Consider the following 25,850-nt stretch of genomic DNA (forward strand, 5'->3'; position numbering starts at 1 on the left):
CAAGATTTAAACTCTTCAAATACTTTTAAGGTGGCAGAGCATGTGGAGGTACGGTCACAGCAAAGAGTTTGTGAAAGGAGGTGAGGGGGAGAAATGGAGCAAGAGCTGGCAGGTAATATCTGGGGAGGCTCGAGAGATTTACGAGGGCATTGCCAGGACTCGAGGGTGTGAGTTATAGGGAGAGGTTGAGTAGGCTGGGACTATTCCTTGGAGCGCAGGAGGATGAGGGGTGATCTTATAGAGGCGTATAAAATCATGAGATGAATAGATCGGGTAGATGAACAGAGTCTCTTGCCCAGAGAAGGCGAATCGAGAACTAGACGATATCAGGTTCAAGATGAAGGAGAAAAGATTTAATAGGAATCTGAGGGGTAACTTTTTCACACAAAGGGTGGTGGGTGCACGGAACAAGCTGCCAGAGGAGGTAGTTGAGGAAGGGGCAATCCCAACATTTTAAAAACAGTTAGACGGGTACATGGATAGGGAGGGATATGGATCATTTATGGGCAGGTGGGACATGTTGGCAAGTTGGGCCTGTTTCCACGCTGCATCACCACTCTATGACATAGGTCCTATCATTTGCTAACCCTTGCCCCACCACTTCCCTCACCTCTTTCCAGAAGCTTTCTCTCCTCTACTCTGAAGACAGCTCCCAAACTGAAACATCTGTCCATTTCCCTCCACAAATGCTGCTTCATCGAGTTGCTCCAGCACTTTGTGTTTTGTTCAGCTGACTGACTGGCACACATCTTGTGATCTCATTTTATTGACTCCAGAATTAAATCGCCAAATATGATAACCAATATTCTTCTCGAGCAGCAATGCTGACCAATTTTCTTTTAGAAAAATGGCTCCCAATTTAGATTTATTTTGTATCGGAAACAGGCATTGGAACACAATTAGGCAGAATTTTACAACTGCATCCAATAACAAATGTCACTTATACGAGATGGCCACAGTAATCATCAGTATCTTCAATTCTTTATTAAACCACAAGAATAAACTAACTTTTTTTTTATTGTTCAGAAGAATTAATGATGCATGAGCCACAAGGTGTGCCCTTCAGCAACGAGGAGTCGCCATGCTTTAGTGGGCATGGCAAGTAGCAGCAGCAATTAATGGCTTCAAAACCATGTCATAAAAATCAAACCAATTTTATCAAGTTTCACTGTGTCTTAAAACTGTACATAAGTGTTCATAAAATACATTCATAAACCACTCCCATCGTCACGAAAATATTTAAACCACGGTAAATAAAAATCAGTCAGATTTTTACGGGATTTTAAAGGAATACTCAGTAAGATACAAGAGGGAAGTGAGTCGACAACAAATGTTGAGCAATGGATCACAATAGCACGTGTACATGTGAACACAAGAGGAACAATGGAAATCACTGCTACAGCCAAGAATACAGGCAAAAAGGAAAGAACCTTTCTCAAGATTTCCAATGATCTGATGGAGAATGCAAGACGTACAGGGCAGAATAGTGACAGAAGGTGATAACCCAACCAAAACCTTCGATTTAAAATGCAAGGTATGCAGAAATACCAGTTTTAGTTTTAGAGATACAGCATGGAAACAGGCCCTTCGACCCACCGTGACTGCGCCGACCAGTTATCCCCACATATTAACGCTATCCTACACGCACACTAGGGAGGATTTAAACTTTTACCAAGCTGATTGACCTACACACCCGTACGTCTTTCGAGTGTGGGAGGAAACCGAAGATCTCGGAGAAAACCCACCCGGTCATGGAGAGAACGTACAAACTCCGTACAGACAGCATGTGAGGATCGAACGCAGGTCTCCGGCGCTGCAATGTGCTGTAAGGCAGCAACTCTACCGATGCCCCGCCGTGCCGCCCAAAATGAAATAAAACCGAAATAAAAGCCAGGAATACCCAGGTCAGCAGTACGTGTTGCAAGAGTATTTCCTAGCCAACAGATGCTGCCTATTTTCTTCTTAATTTAAGATTTCCAGTACCAGCAGTATTTTGCATTGGAAGTACATTGGAGATACAGTGCGGAAACAGGCCCTTCGACCCACCGAGTTTGTGCCGACCAGCGTTCCGCGTAGACTAACACACATTAGGGACAATTTACAATATTTGCCAAAGCCAATTAACCTACCAACCTGCATGTATTGTGTGTTGGATGAAACCAGAGAAAACCCACATGGTCACGGGGAGAACGTACAAACTCTTTACAGCCAGCACTTGTAGTGAGGGTTGAACCTGGTGTCTGGTGCTGCAAGGCAGCAAATCCACACCTCTACCACCATGCCTCACATTACTTCTGTAATGTATTCACAATGGTAAAGCAGAAACTGGGCAACTACTTACTGGGACCAGCTCGCACATTTTGATGAATGACTAAATCATTCATTTTAATTTGACCAAGGCCAGGACATTAAAGCAAAATTTCAAACAAATTTAATGGAATCGTTTTCATTGCCAAGGTCAGACACAGCCAATTTAATAAATCATACAAAATTGTCAGCAATATTGCAATGCTCTCCGACTACTGTACACTAGTTTCTGTTCACCTTCTATTCCCGAGTTCCTGGAAATGGGTTTAAATCTATAACCTACTTAGTAAGAACAGAGAGTACTACCGTTGAGCCAAGATGTTTCAACAGTGAATCAGGTATTGAAGTTCACAATTGATTCAGATATACATAGCAAGCATAGCATTTTAGACCAAGCAGATGTAGGCTCACAGGTGGGGGAGTCGGGAACGGAAGCCTCGTCTTCTAAGCTCCTGATCTTCTTCTGACTGCTTGAGTGGATACGTCACAGCGGTTATCTCCTATCACGGGTAATCATCGTACCCCTGAAAAATTGCATCAAATCCCTCGCACTACCTTTCTCCCATTTTATTCCAGGAATTCTGTCAGAGCTCCTCACGGTCATTGGAAACCTGCCTAGTTTAAAATGTTAAGGCCAAATAACTCGTACTAAAAGATCAACGTTCCCAGCAATTACAGAGTTGAGACTGAGTCGCCCGAGCTACAAGATTAAAAGCGACAACATATCAATTCACTTCCAGGGCGAATGTTTAGTTTAGCAACATAGAGCAGACACCGGCCCTTCGGCCCATCGAGTCTGCACCGACCAACGATCCCCATGCACTAACACTTTGCTACACACCAGGGACAATTTAAGGGCCTGTCCCACGAGCATGCGACTGTATGCGGCAAGCGCGACCTAACGTGGTCGCTTGAGCCGTACGGCCTCGCGGGGCCGGTCCCACTTTGATCGCCAGAGCAGTATGAAGTCGTGCGGGGCTGGTCCCGACAACGCGCGGGGCTCCGAAAAACTGACACCGTTCAAAAATTCTGCGCGGCAACAGCCTGCCTGCCCGCAGCCACATTTAGGCCGTACACACAGCCTCAACGGGCGTGTGCAGCGTCTCAACGCCGTACGCACCGTCTCGACGCCGCACGCCTAGCGCGAACCTCCCGCGGACTTCGCAGAGGTGAAGAGATGGGTCTTGAGGCGGGACTGGAAGATGGTGAGGGACACGGAATTGCGGATCAGTTGGGGGAGGGAGTTCCAGAGCCTGGGAGCTGCCCTGGAGAAGGCTCTGTCCCCAAAACTACGGATGTTGGACATGGATGGAGAGGAGACCGGCTGGTGTGGGTCTGAGGGACCGTGAGGGTTGGTAGGGGGAGAGGAGGTCAGTGAGATACGGAGGGGCCAGATGGTGGAGGGCTTTGTAGGTGAGGACCAGGATTTTGTAGGTGAGCCGGTGGGAGATGGGAAGCCAGTGAAGTTGTTTGAGGACTGGAGTGATGTGATGCCAGGATTTGGTGTGGGTGATGAGTCGGGCGGCTGCATTCTGGACCAGTTGGAGTCGGTTGATGTACGTGGAGCTGATGCCAAGGAGAAGTGAGTTGCAATAGTCCAGTCGGGAGAAGATGAAGGCATGGATGAGTCTTTCAGCAGCGGGCGGTGTGAGAGAGGGTCTGAGTTTGGCGATGTTGCGGAGATGAAAGAAGGAGGTTTTAATGACATGACGGATGTGAGGCTCAAGTCGCATGCTGGTGGGACAGGCCCTGTACGCGGATCACTCGACCTCCGCGCGGCCCCCACTTCCGGTTTGGTCGCGGTGCCGCATGCAGTCGCATGCTCATGGGACAGGCCCTTTAGAATCTTTACCGAAGCCCGAGAACGTACAAATTCAGGACAGACAGCACCCGTGGTCAGGATCGAACCTGGGTCTCTGGCGCTGTGGTGGCCGAGATTGAGCTAGAAACCCTTCAAGATTTTATGGGACTGATGGAGGAACTAAGAAGGACTAGCATCAGCGAGGCAGAAGTGAACGCTTGGATGGAGGGCTAACACAAGAATGGGCTGGTGGGTCAAATTGCCTGTTCCTGCATCGTCATTCCCACATACACATGGGGGTAAGTTGCTCATGTAAAGAGCTGTCCTTTATGCTATCTTGTTTATGTTCCACCTGACTGGGAGAGATCACTGAACAAATATTTGAGGTCTGAAAGCATAATATGCATTCCATTGGCCAAATCAGACTCCTTCAGTACGTGATATTTGTCATTAAATATCAGACGTGCATATTGCAAAAATTACATTTCCCAACTCTGACATGGAAACTGCAAAGAGGGATTCTATCATATGTTGAATTCTAAATTCCAGAATACTCCGGAATTTAGTAGGATGAGAGGGTTTCTTATTGAAACATAAGATTAAGGGTTTGGACACGCTAGAGGTAGGAAACATGTTCCTGATGTTGGGGGAGTCCATAACCAGGGGCCACAGTTTAAGAATAAGGGGCAAGCCATTTAGAACGGAGATGAGGAAAAACTTTTTCTCACAGAGAGTTGCGAGTGTGTGGAATTCTCTGCCTCAGAAGGAAGCGAAGGCCAATTCTCTGGATGCTATCAGGAGAGAGTTGGATAGAGCTCTTAAAGATTGCGGAGTCAGGGGACAGGGGGAGAAGGCTGGAACGGGGTACTGATTGTGGATGATCAGCCATGATCACAGTGAATGGCTGTGCTGGCTCGAAGGGCTCAATGGCCTACTCCTGCACCTATTGTCTATTGCAATCTGAATCTAGATCAATGTGAGTTTACCAGAATATTTCACATATCTAGTTCAAATTAATTTATTGTGGTTTAAAATAGAAGCAAAGTAATTCAGATTCCACACAAGCATAAAATTAGGTTAGCGTTCAACTAGAACAGTGGTGTAAATATAGAAGAGATTTTAAACATTCAGTATGGAGATGATCAATTTCTATGCCTATTGACAAGTGCTCATCTTGCTCACCTTTTGGTTTCTGAAGCATTACATTTCTAATATGGCCCGAGCTTCAGGGAATGGTTGGGACGGGCTAGGTCTTTATTCCTTGGAGTGCAGGAGACGATGGGGTGACCATATAAAGGTGTATAAATCATGAGGGGAATAGATACGGTGACTGCATGACAGGGGTGTGAAGAACTTGAGTCAAAGGTTTAATGTGAGGGACACGGAATTGCGGATCAGTTGGGGGAGGGAGTTCCAGAGCCTGGGAGCTGCCCTAGAGAAGGCTCTGTCCCAAAACTGCGGAGGTTGGATTTGTGGATGGAGAGGAGACCGGCTGATGTGGATCTGAGGGACCGTGAGGGTTGGTAGGGGGAGAGGAGGTCAAGATTGTATAGGAATATAAGGGGCAACTTTTCATCAGAGTGTGGTTAGCATAGCTGTCAAAGGAGGTAGTTGAGGCCGCTATCATAACAGCATTTTAAGGGCTCTGACAGGCACATGGATTGAAAAGGTTTAGAGGGTTGTGCACCAAAAATAGGCAAATCGGACTCCTTAGATGGAGCACCTTGGTCAGCATGGACTAGTTTGACCAAAGGGCCCGTTTCCATGATGAATGACAAGGACTAATAGGTTACCAATATTGCTATCAGTCGAAGGGTTTCGGCCCAAAACGTTGCCTATTTTCTTCGCTCCATAGATGCTGCTGCACCCGCTGAGTTTCTCCAGCATTTTTGTCTACCTTTATATTTGACACCATGGCTTCTCTTGGTGTATTAGAAGAATTGGAGTGATAAATTAGAGGAAACGTGCCAATTTACTACTAAATACAATTACTATTTTGCTAAAGGTCGTCGTTCTAAATTGGAGATAAACAACTCTCAAAAAATGAGCGCACAAAGCAAAATTGACAATGGAGCGATTAAAATCTCAATGCAGCCACAATCAAACTGCCAGTAGCAGGAACATGCACACTACCACATTCTTCTGGCCCCCCATTAAGTAAATTGACCATGATGAGAAAATTAATTGCCTTTCTTCCCAATTTCAACATTTCAAGTCATGGTGTCAGTGTGATACAGTGTGGAAACAGGCCCAACCTGCCCACACCGGCCAACATGTCCTAGCTGCACTAGTCCCACCTGCCTGTGTTTGGTCCATATCCCTCCAAACTTCTCCTATCCATGTACCTGTCCAAATGTTTCTCAAACCAGCCTCAACTCCTCCTCTGGCAGCTTCTTCCATACACCCACCACCCTTTGTTCCAAGGAATAGAGACCCAGCCTACTCAACCACTCCCTATAGCTAAGACCCTCTCGTCCTGGCAACATCCTTGTAAATCTTCTCTGAACCTTTTCAAGCTTGACAATATCTTTCCTATAACATGGTGCCCAGAACTGAACACATTACTCCAAATGCAGTCTCACTGACTTCTTACACAATTGCAACATGACCTTCCAACTTCTATACTCAATACTCTGACTGATGAAGGCCAATGTACCAAAAGCCTTTGACCACCTTATCTACCTGTGACTCGACCTTCAAGAAACCATGCACCTGCACTCCTAGATCCCTCTGCTCAACAATACTCCCCAGAGGCCTACCATTCAGTGTAGGTCCTGCCCTTGTTAGACATTCCAAAATTCAACACCTCACCTCATTTCTAATCAGTTTATCATAGAGAAAAGAGTTTCACCACTGGAGGATCACAGTCACTTCAATGAAAGTTAAAATCAGTTGTCAACAGTTCTTGGTGTAGTATGAAAGTCAAGATCCTAGACACAGTTCTTGTCTGAGCAAGTCATTTTAAATGATGCCCAACTGATGGGATGCTCACCATAATGGTTGGCCATGCTGTAGGCTTTCCGATGCTCCCGATGAATTAATAGGACAATTGAAACTCCTTCAACAGACTGCAGTTGAAGACCCAAATTGGGATTAGATTCCTGTGCTGTGTGACCCGATATCAGTAACCAACCCATCAGACACCAGGACACGGTGGGCCATAGCCTGGAGTGGGGAACCACCGAGCTGACCCCTGCTCAACCCCCGAAGACAAGAAACTGGATGGAAAGGATGGAGCCAGCACGATGGACTCAAGGAACAAGGCCAGTAAGGGGAGGGAACCAGGGTCTGGCCTACCTCACCTTCAAGGTCAGCTGTGGGAGGTGCCCCCCTCTACTACCCCCCCTCCCCCAAAAAAGCATATAGGCGAGGCGAGGGACATCTGATCGTTAGTTGACCCAGATGTCCAAGGAAGGCAACGGCTGAAGGCTCTGCAGTAGCCTGGCATTTAACTGGATCAGAAACAACTAGATTAGAATTAGATTCCTTTATTGTCATTCAGACCTTTCGGTATGAACTAAATTATGTTGCCTGCAGTCATACACAGAACCAATAAAAACAAAGCATACAATAAACACAAATTAAACAAAGCTAATACCTAGAGACCAGTCTAGACTTTGAAATGGGCCATATAACCTGGCACCTTTTGCACGCGGGCTCTGTGGACTATTTCCATACTCTTTGCTAATCGGGGAATGTGCTTGGGTATGGCAATACTTTGCTGGACTGTATGCAAGAAAGGAATTTGCACATGTGACAATAAAACACCACTGGACCATTGAGGGATACGAGAATGCCTCAGAGCAAAGATCTGCCCGTCTGATCTTTCAGTCCCAAGTCAACAACAATGTCCACATTCAAGTCTCAAGGATCTAGGGATTTGCTATGGTTACCATGGGCTGCCGTTGGGAAATGGCAACAGTATTAATGGGAACAGGTCTGCTGCTACGCTGCAATGCAGAATAGAATGGTTGACACTGGCTTTTCTCCATGGAGCACTTGGGCACAGTCGTTTAACATTGGGGTGCAGATATCAGTGTCAGGGGATATTCATCATAAAACAGATGCCCTGACCAACACTTGTGCATCACAGCTGCTCACCCTTAGATTCAGGCACTTGACCTCGAGTGCTGAATATGTGGAGTTTGCACGTTCTGCTGGTGACCGTGCAGATTTTCCCCAGCTGTTCCCATTTCCTCCCAGGTGCCAACAACGTGTTAGCTAGAGTTAATTTGCCCCTGGTGTGGGCAGATGGCAGGGGAAATTGAGAGACAGAAGGGCGGCTGGGAATTGTTAATGATGCAAGGGGAAAATGGGATAGGTATGAACAGGAATCGATGGTCAACAAGGGATATGGGGAGAAGGCAGGCACGGGTTATTGATTGGGGACGATCAACCATGATCACAATGAATGGTCAGTCACGTGGTCCAGCGGCAGTGGTGACAAGATGGCGCGCTGCACGGCCATGGGGGACGTGGTGCTGGCCGGCAACCTGCTTGAGTATAGAAGTTGGGATGTAATGTCAAAATTGTACAAGGCATTGGTGAGGCCAATTCGGGAGTATGGTGGACAATTTTGGTCGCATAATTATAGGAAGGATGTCAACAAAATAGAGAGAGCACAGAGATTTACTAGAATGTTGCCTGGGTTTCAGCAACTAAGTTACAGAGAAAGGTTGAACAAGTTAGGTCTTTACGACAGATGGCACAATGGGCTAAGTGTACGGCTGGCAACCGGAAGGTAGCTGGTTCGAATCCCGCTTGGAGTGCATACTGTCATTGTGTCCTTGGGCAAGACACTTCACCCACCTTTGCCTGTGTGTGTGGATGTAATTATGTGAAGCACTTTGGGGTCAATGCAAGTTGACTAAAAATGTGCTATATAAATAAAGAAATTTAAATTTAATTTTAATTTTTTCTTTGGAGCACAGAAGATTAAGTGGGGACTTGATAGAGGTCTTTAAAATGTTGAGGGGGATAGACAGAGTTGACGTGGATAAGCTTTTTCCATTGAGAGTAGGGAAGATTCAAACAAGAGGACATGACTTGAGAATTAAGGGACAAAAGTTTAGAGGAAACATGAGGAACTTCTTTACTCAGAGAGTGGTAGCTGTGTGGAATGAGCTTCCAGTGGAAGTGGTGGAGGCAGGTTCGATTTTATCATTTAAAAATAAATTGGATAGGTGTATGGACGGGAAAGGAATGGAGGGTTATGGTCTGAGTGCAGGTAGATGGGACTAGGTGAGAGTAAGTGTTTGGCACGGACTAGAAGGGCCGAGATGGCCTGTTTCCGTGCTGCAATTGTTATATGGTTATATGAATGGCGGTGCTTGCTTGAAGGGCCGAATGGCCTCCTCCTGCACCTATTTCTATGTTTCTATTTTCTATGTAACACAATAGCCAAAAGGCCTGCTTTCTCACTGTACGACTGACCCAGGCTACAGAACTAGTGGTCACAGAGCATTTGTATTTTTAAACATGACTAAAAAAAACAAGTACCTGGATAACAACGGTAAAAAACCATTCCTCCTGTGTGGCGCAAATAAGTTACAAGTTAAACCTATCATTCCATGATTCCGTCATCAATGAAAAATTGCTGAATCAGTATGACACTGGAAAACCTGTACTCAGCAAGTTTAAGATACATATTTGGCCATGTCCATGTTTTCGAAGATTGAACATAGTCTGAAGATTAAATGTGGAATACAAAAGTTACATACAATCACAGAAATAAACAAGAAATCAATGCTTCATCAGCACATTCCCCTTTGCAATGCAGCAGATTTAAATCACCGACTCTCAAAATGGCCCTTTTTAGTGGTCTGAGACACGACTACTGGAGTTTTCAACAGATCTTTATTCACAAGTTCGACATCCAGTATACAGGTTCTTCAGACACGTCTGCCCACAACGGTGGTCAGCGCTGAACTAACGCGCGCAAGTGGAAAACCGCGCGAAACAAGCGGCCCTCCCGAGTCACGTGACCGCGGTTTCCTTACGCCAGCAGGTGCCGCTATACCTTTGCATTTTAACAATGCTGCATCTCCTCCCCTCTGTCAGGCATATTGCATCATAGTAACGTTTTCTCACAGCGGGTGGTAAGTATATGGAACGAGCTGTCAGAGGAGATAGCTGAGGCTGGTACGATAACATTTAAAAGACATTGGGACAGGGAAAAAGTTTAGACAGATAATGGACCAAACACTGGCAGGTGGGACTACTCTCGATGGGCCATCTTGGTTGGCAGCGGCAAGTTGGGCCAAAGAATATTAGTAAAGTATGTTCTTTTTGAGGCATTGATAACATAGCTACAATTCTCCTGATGTTTGCACACCTACATCACATCCTTGTCATTACATTCTAGTTTTTACCACTTGGAACTGGATAGCTGTGCAGATGGGGAACATTTGATTACCTTTGTTAACGCAAGTGAAAGATGAACATTCAGCTCCTATTGCTGCAATACTTGCGTACTTGCAGGACAAAAAGCACAAATTTTCAAAATTCCAAACAATCTGGGCAAACCTGATCAGCAAGATTGAAACTGCTAACATTCACATTTTTTTGTTCTTGCTTTCTCCCCCAAAACAACAAGCATCCTGTGCAATTAACTTTCACTGAAGTCTTACAACAGGACCGAGGAGGCTACCCTTAATAGTCAAGGGCAGCACAATGGCACAGCTGGTAGTGCTGCTGCCCGACACCACCAGAGGCGAGGGTTCAATCCTGACCTCTGGCGCCATCTGTGTGGGGTTTGCATGTTCCACGTGACCTCCAGTTTCCTCCCGCATCCCAAAGATATATGGGTTTGGAGTTTTATTGGCCTCTGTAAATTGCCTTAGTGTGTAGGGAGTTGATGCAAAAGTGGGTAACATGGAAATAGTGTGACTGGGTGTTGAAATGGTCAACGTAGACTCTGTGGGACGAAGGGTTTGTTTCCATGCCGTATGTTTCAGTACATCAGTTCCCCTTGAGAAAGTGAAGCTTTCTCAGTCTATGAAACGATTACATCAATCCAGTGCATTGTTTCAGCATTGTTGGTGGAACTTTTACCTAGGAATCAAAAGATGATGGTTGTTTAGGTGACACTTCAAACTGACCTTGGATAGCAGTACAGGGATTGCTGCATTGTCAAATACAGTGGTAACTCATTATGAAGTGACTACTTCATCATCATCATCTATAAAGCATGTGGGAATAATGTGAAGTTATGAAAGAGACTGTAAAATTCCTTTCTTAACAAAGAGATGGAAGAATTGGTTTAGGATTAGATATACAGCGCGGAAACAGGCCCTTAAGCCCACCGAGTCTGTGCGGAACAGCACACCAACATTATCCTACACAATTCACATTTTACCAAGCCAATTAACCTACAAACCTGTACGTCTTTTGGTGTGTGGGAGGAAACCGGAGCACCTTGATAAAACCCACGCAGGATACGGAGAGATTGTACAAACTCTGTACAGACAAGTCAGGATCAAACCCGGGTCTCTGGCGCTGTAAAGGGCCTGACCCACGAGCATGCGACTGCATGCGGCAAGTGCAACCTAACGTGGTCGCTTGAGCCGTACGGCCTTGCGGGGCCGGTCCCACTTCTATCGCCGGAGCCGTATGGAGTTGTGCGGAGCTGGTCCCGACATCGCGCGGGGCTCCGAAAAAAATTCTGCGCGGCAACGGCCTGCCGGCCCGCAGCCGCCTCGACACTGTACGCACCGCCTTGACGGGCGTGCGCAGTGTCTGGACGCCGTACGTCACGCACGAAATTCCTGCGGATTTCGCTCAACCTTCGTCACTCACTCGACCTCCGCGCGGCCCCCGCTTCCGGTTTAGTCGAGCTTGTCGCATGCAGGTCGCATGCCCGTGGGACAGGCCCTGTACGGGGATCACTTGACCTCCGCGCTGCCCCCGCTTCCGGTTTGGTCGAACTCGCCGCATGCAGGTCGCATGCCCGTGGGACAGGCCCTGTACGGGGATCACTCGACCTCTGCGCTGCCCCCGCTTCCGGTTTGGTCGCGCTTGCCGCATGCAGGTCGCATGCCCGTGGGACAGGCCCCTAAGGCAGCAACTCCATCACTGCGCCACCGTGCCAATACGGTAAAAATGGTTGGGGTAATTTTCTAAATTTAAGAATGTCACAGAAAAACACCATTAATGTTAAACAGAACAAAACATTTTTAACTGAAGATTATAGATTGCCAAGTAATTATGTTCAGAGTAGTCCCAGAGGCCAGCAGTAAAGGGGGATCCTCAGATGCAGCAGCTAGTTTTTAATCAAATAACTCCAGTAAACACTGCCTTTTGTTAGTGTGGAAGAGAATGCTCCCAGTCTTCATCCCAAATTTCAGTTTGCCTAGCCATAAGTGATAGGAGCAGAATTTGGCCATTCAGCCCATCAAGTCTACACTGCCATCCAATCATTGCTGATCTATCTCTCCCCATTCTACTGCCTTCTCCCCATAACACCCATACTAATCACCCCGAACTAGTCCAACTGTGTCCTCTGCAGTGGCAAGAAAAGAATGGTCCATCTCTCCCCAATCCAATCGCTGAGCATATGCCCCTCCCTCACCCCTCAAACAAATAGGATTATCTTCCAGCTTCTTTCAAAATCATAATTCTCCTTCTTCATACTCTGCTGGACGTCAGCATTCCCAGCATTGTTAAAACACAAAAACAAAGTATGGTTGACCTCACAAATCAGCTCGCTGACAACCAAAGAACAAGTTTTCCAAGTGTGCTGGTGGCATCAAAGTGGATGGGGTAGGGCATGCTGCAGTGAGGATATTTGGACTCGCAACCAAACGCAGATAGATTGTGTGCGTGGGAACAAGCCTTGGCAAATGGAGTGGAACGTGGGAAGGTGCGAGATTATATACTTTGGTAGGGGAAAAAAAAAAAATCAATTAGACGATAACCTAATTGGAGAAAGACAGCAAATGAGTTGAGAGCAGAGGGATTTATGAATATTTGTGCATAAACGAAAAAAAAGTTTGCATGTTGGTGCAGGATGTAGGTAGGAAGGTAAATGCCATCTTGGCCTTTACTGCAAGCAGGTTGAGGTTTAAAAATAGAGTATTATTACAATAGACAGGTGTTGGTAAGACCACACCTGGAATGCCGTGTACAGTTGCGGTCACCTTATCTAAAAGGGATATACGGATAATGGAAGCAGGGCAGGTGAGATTCAATAGGCTAATTCCTGGGATGCATGATTACTCTAGTTCAGTCCTGACCTCCAGTCCTGTCTGTATAGAGTTTGCACATTCTCTCTATAATGCCCGTCCCACTTAGGAAACCTGAACGGAAACCTCTGGAGACTTTGCGCCCCACCACAAGGTTTCCGTGCGGTTCCCGGAGGTTGCAGGTAGTGGAAGCAGGTAGGAAGACTGACAAAAACCTCCGGGAACCGCACGGAAACCTTGTGAGGGGCGCAAAGTCTCCAGAGGTTTCCGTTCAGGTTTCCTAAGTGGGACAGGGGCATAACTGCATGCGTTTCCCAAATTGCTTACATCTAATCCCGTATACGAAAAATGTGTGCATTGGAAGATTTATTGGTCACTGAAAATTGAGCCTAATACTCCAGTGAGAGAATGTGCATAGAACTGAGGAGAACATGGGGAGAATCAAACAGGATTAGAGGAAAGGGGAATGGTGGTCAGTACAGGATTATAGGGCCAAAGGGTCTGTATTGTGTCGTATGAATCCAAGAGATAAATGGTTTCAAGAGAGAGTTAGATTAAGCTCTTAAAGATAGCGGAGTCAAGGGATATGGGGAGAAGGCAGGAATGGGGTACTGATTGTGGATGATCAGCCATGATCACAGCGAATGGCAGTGCTGGCTCGAAGGGCCGAGTGGCCTACTCCTGCACCTATTGTCTATTGTCACAAATGCTTGGAGCATGATCTTATTGAAACATTCAAGATCCCAAGGGAACAAGACAAGGAAGATAGACAAAAAGTTGGAGCAACTCAGCGGGTGGGTCAGGCAGCATCTCTGGAGAACATCAATGGGTGTTGTTTTGGGTCGAGACCCTGGGAGTCAGGAGAAAGGGGAACGAGAGATATGGATGGTACTCAGCAGAAATGAATATATCTATTTATGTCGCTCGTTGCCCTTTCCCGACTCAGTCTAAAGAAGGGTCTCAACCCAAATAGTCACCTATTCATTTCCTCCAGAAATGCTAACTTGCCGAGCTACTCCAGCCTTTTGTGCCCGTCTTTGGTTTAAACCCACACCTGCAGTTCCTCCCTACTACACAAGATAAGGAAGATGTTGAGCCATTTCCAGTGGCTGAGTTTTGAATAAAATACATCGTTGCCAAGTTTAGAAGTCATTTAAATTGATGTGTATTGGAATTTCTTCACTCAGATTTCTGCAATCATCTTGGGTTTTAAGGAGGCTGGATTTAAAGAGGTAGAATTTTTTTAAGTCTGAGGATTAAGCCTGTGATGACCACATTGAATGGAGGATCCGACTCCCGTTTTCCCATGGGTGAGATTTTTAAAATATATATATATTCTTCATTACTTGCTCAGTTTAGCGATATAGCATAGAAGCAGGCCCTTCGGCCCACCGAGTCCACGCCGACAAGCAATCCCCATACACCAGCACTATCCTACATAATTGGGACAATATACAATTTTTACCAAAGCCAAATTAACCTATAAACCTGTGGAGTATGGGAGAAACCCGGAGCACCAAGGGAAAATCCACGTGGTCACAGGGAGAATGTACAAATTCCGTATAGACAGCATCCGTAATCAGGATTGAACCCAGGTCTCTGGTACTGCAAGGCCGCAACTCTACCACTGAGCCATTGTATTGCCCCCTTTTTCCTTGTTCCTTTGCATTTTCTCCTTTAAATTTAGGCTTTGTAGCCATGAATTAGGAAATCACGGAATTAGGAAAAGCCATGAATATCGTGGAATTAGGAAAAGGTTTGGAAAGATCTGTTGCCATGCCACAAACACATCATGTGGTACTTCATATCTATGGAGCCTGCAGAATACTGCATTGTGTAAAATAGTCGCCTTTGTGACATTGATAGCAAGAAAGGGAAAAGATATGGAAAACAATCATAAATTTCCCTCAGATTCTCAAACAATTTTGAAATATTTCAACAATGCACAAAGACGAGACTTAATTTAAATAAATGATCAGAAACCAAAGAAAAAAGTTTTATCTTTTCCAAAGTTTTTCAGATCCACGAAACTTATATTGCATACATTCATTTAATTTCAGTCATCAATCCATAACATGGCAATCAGCATTTACCCAAAGATACCACCAGGAACTACGCGATATAGAACTAGCTCACTGGTCATGTCAACTGAATGAAAAATATTGGACAATACAGATCTGCCAAATTTTTCAAATAGTAGATTAGTGTTACAGCGAGGAAACAGGCCATTTGGCCCACACTGACTAGCAAACCCCACACGTTAACACTATCCTACACTAGGAACAAATTTTACATTTATACCAAGCCAATTAACATACAAACCTGTACGTCTTTGGAATTTGGGAGGAAAGCATAGTCCTCGGTGAAAACCCACGCTGGTCATGGGGAGAACGTAGAAAGTCCGTACAGACAGCACCCGTAGCCAGGATCAAGCCCGGGTCTCTGTCGCTGTAAGCGTTACAAGGCAGCAACTCTGCTGTGCCACTATGGCGTAAGATTTTGGGACAACATTTTCACACACAGGGTGGTGGGTATATGTGGGTTCTTTATACAATCACTTTACTGACACTTAGTTTTAAGTCATAATACTGTAAAAACAGCTATCAGGTGAACATGGTGGGAAAGCCCATAGATTAAATATCACCAACTCGTATGGTGTAATGTTCTATATCAAAGGATTGCTCAAACAATTGTCCATTATCCAAGAGATTAGGAGATCCAGATTTGCTTAATAGTATTCCTGTCATGAGTTTGTGCTTTATGGGCTAAGGATTTCATAAGTTAAAAAAACAAAGTAGATTTCAACTTTGGCATCTTACTCCCACAGCCCCACCTTCCTTCCTCTTCCAGTGTTAGATGAAATGCTAGAGTAACTCAGCAGGACAGACAGCACCTTTGGAGAGAAATAATGGATGACATTTTGCATTGAGACCCTTCCCGGCCCTTCCGCTCAGCTAACAATGATATATTCTACATTTTCCGTGTACATCATCCCATTTGAGCTCTAGTTTACACACCTGACCATTCCATAACTGTCTCCTCTCCCCTCAAAAAGCCCTACATTTTCCTCTACCGGTTTCCCCTTGCAAAAAATGTTGCTCATTTACATCTAATTCCTGTAAGGTTAAAATTCCTGAGCCAATATCTATAACTAAAAGTTTCGTCTTGACCACTTCCTGTCTGCGCTGCATATTGATTTATACAATATGCGCTGCATAATGATCCCTACCTCTGTCTTTTTTTTCTGTCTAGTTAAATGGACTTATTGTGTTTTTTTTAAATATACTGTTTTTAACTGTGTTTATGCGGGGAGCGGGGGGGGGGGAGGGGGGAGGGGGAAACTTAAAAAAATCTCTTCCCTACACGGGTGACCCGTTGTCGTTGGAGCCTAGCACCGTGGAGCGGCCTCCAATCGGAACGACCTGGGGGCTCCAGTCGCGGAGCTGCGGACTTACCATCGTGGGGCTGGCCAGCCTCGGAGCGTGGGAGCAGTGGTGGCTCACTGCTGCGGCCCAACCCCGGAGGCTCCAGCTGCAGCCTGTGGACTGTGATATCAGGAACTCGCGGGTCCGGGTGGGAGACCGCTTTCTGGAGCTCCCACAACGCGGTGTTGGAACGACATGGAGCTGGGCCGTACATCCCCCGGCGTGGCTTTAATGGCCGTGGGACTTACCATCGCCCGCCTGGGGGCTTCAACATCGGGAGAAAAATGGAGAGCAGGGGAGAGAAAAACACTTTGCCTTCCATAACAGTGAGGAGGTTCATTGTGATGGATGTTTGTGTGAATTAAATTGGTTGTGTGTCTTGTAGGAATCGTTTTTGTTTGTATGGCTGTAGAAACAGAGTTTCGTTTGAGCCTCACTGAGGTTCAAATGACAATAAATATTGTATTGTATAGGACTATAAAATCCCGGATGCCTGGGCGCGATTCAGTCACTCTGGAAGATGGCGAGGAAGAGGCCACAACTGATTCTAAGCTGTGAATCAACTGAATTGCGAGTTGTTCGGCCTGCCTGAAACCACTAATTTCGGCCCACAAGGCCCCTATTAGCCGAGAAACCAGTCCCTTTTGCCAAAAAGAGTCCCTTTGGCCCATCAGTAAGTATTCCCCCTGCAAGTATTAAACCTCCTCCCAGTATTTTTCTCCCTCTCTTCATTTTCTCCCTGTGAAATCCAGGATAGACTTTCCTCCTTCATTGCTGTGATCGGCAGAAAAATGTCTAAAATTGATTCTCCACCCTATCTCCCTTCTCTCTCAGTCTCTCACTTGTTTTGGGCAGAATATCTGGCAGCTTCTGAGCTGCCAGCCCACCAGGCCTGAGCGACTGAGCTGCATTTGGACCACAATGTCCCATACTAGCCCTCTGGAAACCAGTCCCTTTGGCCCACAACACCCATACTAGCGCTCCAGAAAGCCCCCCACATTGGCCACCAATATTAGATTTGGTGGAGCGGTGGAATATTGCGTTGGGGGACCAGCCCTCCCGTGTGAATATGGGACCCAACAAGTCCCACTTAGTCTAGTTCTTGTTTATATTCTTTACTGAAGACTCCTTTTACTAGCTTCATCACATTTTATGATGGAGGCAATTGAGGGGGATAGGAAGAGAAAGAAACATCACTATAATCCAAGTCTCATCCCAAGGTCTTTCATGCATTTTCCCTATTACACTGACGCAAGTTGGGAACAGCAATTCTGGCTGAATTGAGCTTTAGATCTTATTGCAGTAATAGAAACATAGAAATTAGGTGCAGGAGTAGGCCATTCGGCCCTTCGAGATCCTAAAGGATTTCCCCTCCATCCGTAAGCTCTGACCCCTTGTCATGGACTTCCCCAACATCGGGAACAATCTTCCTGCATCTAGCCTGTCCAACCCCTTAAGAATTTTGTATGTTTCTATAAGATCCCCCCCTCAATCCCCCCTAGAAAGAGGAATATAAATCAATCTGTCCTTACCCAAGTAGCTTAGATACACATTAGGTTTTAAATTCCACCATTGAAAGCAAGAAGAGTCTTTTTTTAAATTAAAGTCATTGAGATATGTGGATTATTCCTTGGAATGCAGAAAATTGAGTAGTGATCTTTTTCAGGCGTATAAAATGGTGAGGGAAGTAGAAATGGTGACTGTCCCAGATTCCTCTCCTTTTGTCCCCCCAGGCTAGAGGAATCAGGAAAGAGGGAAGAAGTTTAAGGTGAGAGGGGAAAGATTGTTTTGGGGAGAGGGGAAAGCCGGTGGTGATGAAGTGCTTTGAGAGGTTGATCATGGAGCAAATCAACTCCTACATCGACAGAAACCTGGACCCACTGCAGTTCGCTTACCGCCACAACAGATCAACGGTGGATGCGATCTCGCTGGCCCTCCACTCCTCACTGGACCACTTGGACAACAAAAACTCATATGTCAGGCTGTTATTCATCGATTACAGCTCGGCATTCAACACAATCATCCCCTCCAAACTGGTTACCAAACTCGCAGAACTGGGTCTCTGCGCATCCCTCTGCAACTGGATCCTCGACTTCCTCATCCACAGACCACAGTCTGTTCGTATTGGTGGAAATGTGTCAGCCTCGATAACAATCAGCACCGGAGCACCTCAGGCTGCGTACTCAGCCCCCTGCTGTACTCACTCTATACCCATGACTGCGTAGCCAACCACAGTGCGAACTCCATCATCAAGTTCGCTGACGACACCACTATTGTGGGACGTATCACTGATGGGGATGAGTCAGAATATAGAAGGGAGATCGAGCAACTGTCCATATGGTGCCAGCGCAATAACCTGGCCCTCAACACCAGCAAAACCAAGGAACTGATTGTGGACTTTGGAAGGAGTAGGAGGGGGACCCACAGCCCCATTTATATAAATGGGTCGATGGTTGAAAGGGTCAAGAACTTCAAATTCCTGGGCGTGCACATCTCTGAAGATCTTTCCTGGTCCGAGAACACTAACGCAATTATCAAAAAAGCTCATCAGCGCCTCTACTTCCCGAGAAGATTACGGAGAGTCGGTTTGTCAAGGAAGACTCTCTCTAACTTCTACAGGTGCACAGTAGAGAGCATGCTGACCGGTTGCATCGTGGCTTGGTTCGGCAATTTGAGCGCCCTGGAGAGGAAAAGACTACAAAAAGTAGTAAACACTGCCCAGTCCATCATCGGCTCTGACCTTCCTTCCATCGAGGGGATTTATCGCAGTCGCTGCCTCAAAAAGGCTGGCAGTATCATCAAAGACCCACACCATCCTGGCCACACACTCATCTCCCTGCTACCTTCAGGTAGAAGGTACAGGAGCCTGAAGACTGCAACAACCAGGTTCAGGAATAGCTACTTCCCCACAGCCATCAGGCTATTAAACCTGACTCGGACAAAACTCTGATTATTAATAACCACTTTCTGCTATTTGCACTTTATCAGTTTATTTATTCATGTGTGTATATATTTATATCATGGTATATGGACACATTTATCTCTTTTGTAGTAAATGCCTACTATTTTCTGTGTGCTTAAGCAAAGCAAGAATTTCATTGTCCTATACAGGGACACATGACAATAAACTCACTTGAACTTGAACTTGATTTCAAAGGAACCCAAGGGGCAACTTTTTTCCACAGGTATATGGAATGTGCCACCAGAGGTAGTTGAGACATATACAATAACAATATCTAAGAGACATTTGCACAGGTACATGGATAGAAACGGTTTAGAGGGATATGGGACAGGCAAACAGGACAAACTCAGATGGGCTATTTTGGTCGGCATGGGCGAGTTGGGCTGAAGGGCCTCTTTCTGTGCTGCATGAGCATGGCTCTAAAATGTCTGAAGATGATTTTATGTATACAAATTTTTATTTTACTTATTTTTCAAAAGCACAGCTATTTTTAGTTTGCTGCCTCTGAAGTTAAACCTTATTAGAAACTTTTCCGCTATTATTTTATCCAGTGACCCCCTTTGCAATTGAGGTCAACCTATTATCTGGGCTGTTCCCATGGAAAAGCCAGTCAGTGTGTTAAAAGAATCAAATACAGACGTGCGGAGCAGCAAACACCTTCAGGGTCCCCTTGTGTCACATTACTCCACTGTGTTACTAGGTGATGCTCCCAAGAAAAATCAGCTTCCACATTGGATTTTAACAATGGAAACTTGTTCCAAAAGAGCTCGTTCTCTAGGTCTGCCATGTTGACAATGGAATTCAACGGTCCCGTGGAGTTAAGGGCCTATCCCACTTGGGCGTCATTTGCGCGTAATTTACGTGACGCGATGCACAACGCGCGCGCATGGTGCGCGCATTACGATGCATGGTACGCATGTGTGTGGTGATGTAGGCAATGACGCGCGCGGCGCCCCAGGATTTTGGAATGTACAAAATCTTTGCGCGCCATCTTCGTGACGTGCAAATGACGCCCAAGTGGGACAGGCCCTTCACTCATCATTGTCTATATCTCGTGTTTCCCTTATCACTAACCAGTCTGATGGGTCTCGACCCAAAACGTCACCCATTCCTTCTCTCTAGAGATAGAAACATAGAAAATAGGTGCAGGAGTAGGCCATTCGGCCCTTCGAGCCTGCACCGCCATTCAATATGATCATGGCTGATCATCCAACTCAGTATCCCATACCTGCCTTCTCTCCATATCCCCTGATCCCTTTAGCCACAAGGGCCACATCTAACTCCCACTTAAATATAGCCAATGAACTGGCCTCAACTACCTTCTGTGGCAGAGAATTCCAGAGATTCACCACTCTCTGTGTGAAACATGTTTGTCTCATCTCGGTCCTAAAAGACTTCACCCTTATCCTTAAACTGTGACCCCTTGTTCTGATGCTGCCTGTCCCGCTGAGGTACTCCAGCTTTGTGTCTATGAACAAATCTAAAGATAGTTTCTGAATAGCACAAAAGAGAGCAGAGAATATAAATAAACTCTTAGAAACTCTAAGTTGCTGCCTTACAGCACCAGAGACCCAGGGTTCGATCCCGACTACAGGTGCAAAGTTTACCCCTTGGCAAGCAACCCTCACCTCCCACTGCCCCATCTCTTTTGATTGATGCCTCATGAAGACTCCAGTCAGAGTCATAAGATCAGGCTCAACTCTGGAACAGGTAACATCAGGCTTCTTCTGCTCCAGTTTTGTAAGCCGCTTCACACCTCCTAAATGATGCTCTGATGGCAACCTCAGCAACCATAAATACATAAGGTTATCAGGGAATCATGTAGGTGTGCCATTGTTCTCCATTTCAAAGTGTGGATAATAGGGATTGAGTTCATTGGAAGAGATGTGTCCTTGCCTCTTACGCTACCTGTTTTTGCCTTGCAGGAGGTGATAACATGCAAGCCTTACCACCACTGTCAAAAGACCATCTGTGACTCCAGCTTAGCCCACAATTGCTTTTCATGCTGATGGTGGCCTTCAGGTCATATTTGGATGTATGACTCTGGATCACCCATTCCAAATAACACAAATCTTGCCCTCAGCAGATTACAAATCTCCTGGTCGATCCAAGGCTTCTGTTTGGGGAAGACTCTCAATGTTTTTCAGGCACACACACACACACGTCCACACATTTCTTTATGGAGTCGATGACGACTGCGGCATATTCTTTCAGGTCCATTGATGAACCCTTTTCAATGGGCTCACTGCTTATGAGTTTGTACATTACCTTCTCAGTCTTGATTACCAAGGAAACAAGACAAATAAAATATTCATTCTCACAAAAGCATATTTAACTAGAGGCTTAAGATAGACACAAAATGCTGGAGTAACTCAGCAGGACAGGCAGCATTTCTGGAGTGAATGAGTGGGTGATGTTTCAGGTTGAGACCCTTCTCCAAACACAGACTTGTCAGTCACACAAGCCTTTTACATTTTAAGAGTCATAACTTTTTCTTTTACACAGAAGGTGGCGAGTGTTTGGAATGCACTGCCAGGGTTAGTGGTTGCGACAGATACAACTGTGGAATTTGATAGACTTTTGAATAGGCACATGGATACGCAGGGAATAGAAAGATACGGATTATGTGTGGATAATTAAGAGATGGTCTTGGTATTATGTTTGGCACAAGAATTGTGGTCCTTTGCTTGTGCAACACTGTTCCATGTTGCGACTGACTGCAAACCTACTCTTTGGCAACTGTAATTTCTGCACTCAACGCATGGCTCCAAATCTAGGTAGTCAGACTATGAAACACTCGCTACATGGAGCATCTAAAGACAGATCTGATGCTCAGATTGGATTCAGCCTCTGAAGAATACTAGGAGTGTGCTGGCCATCGTAGTTTAATTTTGTTTAGTGAGACATGTACAGGGGTTTTAGTGGAAACACTCCTTTGTTGCGTATTCACCAGTCAGCGGAAAGACTACATGATTACAATCAAGCCATCCACTGCGTTTCCTGCAAAGCACAGGGCTTGTATGACACCACTGCTCTATTCCCTAGGCTTGCGTGTTACGTTACGTTAATCAAGGATTTGAGTATAGGAGCAGGGAGGTTCTACTGCAGTTGTACAGGGTCTTGGTGAGACCACACCTGAAGTATTGCGTACAGTTTTGGTCACCTAATCTGAGGAAAGACATTCTTGCCATAGAGGGAGTACAGAGAAGGTTCACCAGACTGATTCCTGGGATGGCAGGACTTTCATATGAAGAAAGACTGGATAGACTCGGCTTGTACTCGCTAGAATTTAGAAGAATGAGGGGGGATCTTATGGAAACTTACAAAATTCTTAAGGGGTTGGACAGGCTAGATGCAGGAAGATTGTTCCCAATGTTGGGGAAGTCCAGAACAAGGGGTCACAGTTTAAGGATAAGGGGGAAGTCTTTTAAGACCGAGATGAGAAAAAAAATTTCACAGAGAGTGGTGAATCTGTGGAATTCTCTAACAACGTAGTTGAGGCCAGTTCATTGGCTATATTTAAGAGGGAGTTAGATGTGGCCCTTGTGGCTAAAGGGATCAGGGGGTATGGAGAGAAGGCAGGTACAGGATACTGAGTTGGATGATCAGCCATGATCATATTGAATGGCGGTGCAGGCTCGAAGGGCCGAATGGCCTACTCCTGCACCTATTTTCTATGCTAGTTCTTTAGGAAGGAAACCAACAAAACAAGATAACTTAGAAAATAATTTGTGATTGCATGGAATATCGCTGGCACTAAATTACCCAATTATATTTTCCCTTAAAAGCGATCGGACCCGCTGATAATTGCAGCATTTTCTGTTTCGCTTCCCAGCATCTGCGGTGCCTTCTTGTAAGTTTTCATGTACAATCCCATACAAGCGGTATCAACTATCTTAATTGAACTCGGGCTGCCGGAACTGAGAGCTCAACTCGACCAAATGCGCCGTTGGTGTCCCACTTATTCAAAGCAATATTGTAGAAATGAACAAGCAATCTACACCGGGCAGCACAGAAGTTAGCTGCTGCATGCAAGTTCCACCATTGGGAAGACTCGTGGAGAGGATGGGAGATATAAATACGACACCAAGTGCTGGAGTAAGTCAGCAGGTGAGACAGCATTTCTGGAGAACATGGATAGGTGGCGTTTCGGGACGAAACCCTTCTTCACTCGACCCGAAACGGCAACTATCAATATTCTCCAGAGATACTGTCGGACCTGCTGACTTACTCCAGCACTTTGTGTCTTTTTTCGGTATTAACCGACATCTGCAATTCCTTGGTTGTACAGGATGGAGAACTATAAGGCTTCCAGCTCCACAACGCGAGTAATAACGAAATGATTAGTGAGATGAGCATTTTCCATTTATTTGTGTCAGAAAAATTGTTAGCAATAATAAAACATTCTTCTAGCGTTTCTCTAACACCTGGGAATGATTGCATGTGCCCCCCAAAGATCAGTTGATATGGTCACCGTGTTAGTCTGAAGGCGAAGGGAAATTGGTTCAAGGGAGTCGACGCCGACGCCTTCAAATACCCAGTTCAAGGAGGAATCTGGAAATTGAGCGTCAAAGGGTGCCGTCTATTTTGGTCAAGAGCTCATTGCCTTGAGGCAGTCCCAAGCAGAAGATGCAAATGCCTTTCATTAGTCTCTCCTTATCGGGAAACATAAATGTAGGATATCTCCGTCTATTATTATTCACAAACATTGTGCAAAAGTTAACTGTAACGCTCATGATTATATGAGGGACACAGGGACACATGACAATAAACTCACTTGAACATGATTAAAATTGGCCCCGTGTTTAAAGTTATCACCTTGCCATACGCGTCTTCAACTGAGTGCAATTCGCAAAGGCTCGAAGCGTCTTGTGCTAGATAGAACCATTTGACCAGAGTAGGTCAACTATTTAAAGTGACAGGCAGCCTGGATTCAACACATTCTCTCCGTTCCGCTTGCAGTTAAATGTCCCCCACTTTAACTCCTGGTATATCATGTGTTCACGAGGTTTATACCATCACCGAGCCCCGGTGTCTATTCCATCCGCATTTTACCCTCCTGAAGACACTTCTGTGATCCGCGTATTGAGATGACAGCATCATACGGTGGACAACCTTATGCTGTCAGGTTGGAAGGCGAGATTTACTGGATTGTATGCAGTGAGGGTCTAACGTTAAGAAATAATACACATTCCATCGTAGCCCAGACAGACAGAAAATGTTTCACAGCAAAAACACCAAATAAAACAACAAAAAACCTCAGGAAGATCTCAGTGGACGAGGTCCCACCACTCACCTATCTTCGCCAAACTAGCCACCAGGATCCATAGGGTGATAACGTAAGGGGATTGTACATGATCCCAGCGGAAGGAGACAATGTGAAAGCCATCCTCGTGACCTCCCGTCTCATTGCCTCCATAAGACTCGCCGTGTTCGCTCTGGACATGTTCCTCCGATGTCCAAGCCATCGGGCAGCTGAGCAATAGCCCAAACCCTGCCAGCAACGCACAGCTGGGCGCAAACTTGCTCCGTCCTCTCCCCATCTCCTTCCGCAAGTGTGTGTGTGTGTGTGACTCTATCTCTGGCTGCCTGTTATATATATGTATGTCACTATGTGTGTGTGTTGCTGCTTCTGACCAAGTCCCGAGTGAAACCGGTTCCGAATACTCCAAACAGTCCTGCCAGCCGCTCTATTTATAAACTCGACCAATTAAATCTGAAAGGGGAGGGGGTGTGGGTGGGGAAAGAGTCAATTTGCAAGTTAATTGAAACACCAGGGGACGGGGAGGAGGAGGCAAACGAAAAGAGGTGACTTGGATGTTCGGATTTCGACGTGTGTCTCAATTAAACTCTACACTAATGTTTCACAAGCTCCCAGCTGTCTGGGCATCCTAGAATGTGGTTTCCCTGAGCTTGTCCCTCGCCACGTTTTTTTCTCCCCGCTGGTTACCTTTAACTTAAAAAGGACATTGCCTTCAGGAGAATGAATGACTCTCCAAATACTTTGTCCGCCGCAAGTCTAATTCCGACCATGCCTGGAGTCTTGGTAAGAAGCAGCCAACCCGGAGCATTCGAACGAAAAAATGTTAACACGGTAAAAAAAAAAAAACATTATATTAAATCATGTTTTGTGAGACTTTGCTAATGTGAAGATCGCAATGGAGATGTTTCTT

The 25,850-nt window shown here is 45.7% G+C and overlaps 1 protein-coding gene across 1 annotated transcript in view; it reads right to left on the bottom strand.

Annotated features, from left to right (window-relative positions):
- slc9a3 (solute carrier family 9 member A3) overlaps positions 1-25,341 on the bottom strand; it is a 178,351-nt gene extending 153,010 nt beyond the window's left edge. Inside the window, exon 1 of the mRNA XM_033016529.1 lies at positions 24,974-25,341. Coding sequence (XP_032872420.1) covers positions 24,974-25,220 — 247 coding nt within the window. The 5' untranslated portion in view covers positions 25,221-25,341. The remainder of the gene's footprint in view (positions 1-24,973) is intronic.
- Positions 25,342-25,850: the final 509 nt, after the last annotated feature.

This window comes from Amblyraja radiata, chromosome 2 (genome assembly GCF_010909765.2).
Source record: "Amblyraja radiata isolate CabotCenter1 chromosome 2, sAmbRad1.1.pri, whole genome shotgun sequence".
NCBI lineage: Eukaryota > Metazoa > Chordata > Chondrichthyes > Rajiformes > Rajidae > Amblyraja > Amblyraja radiata.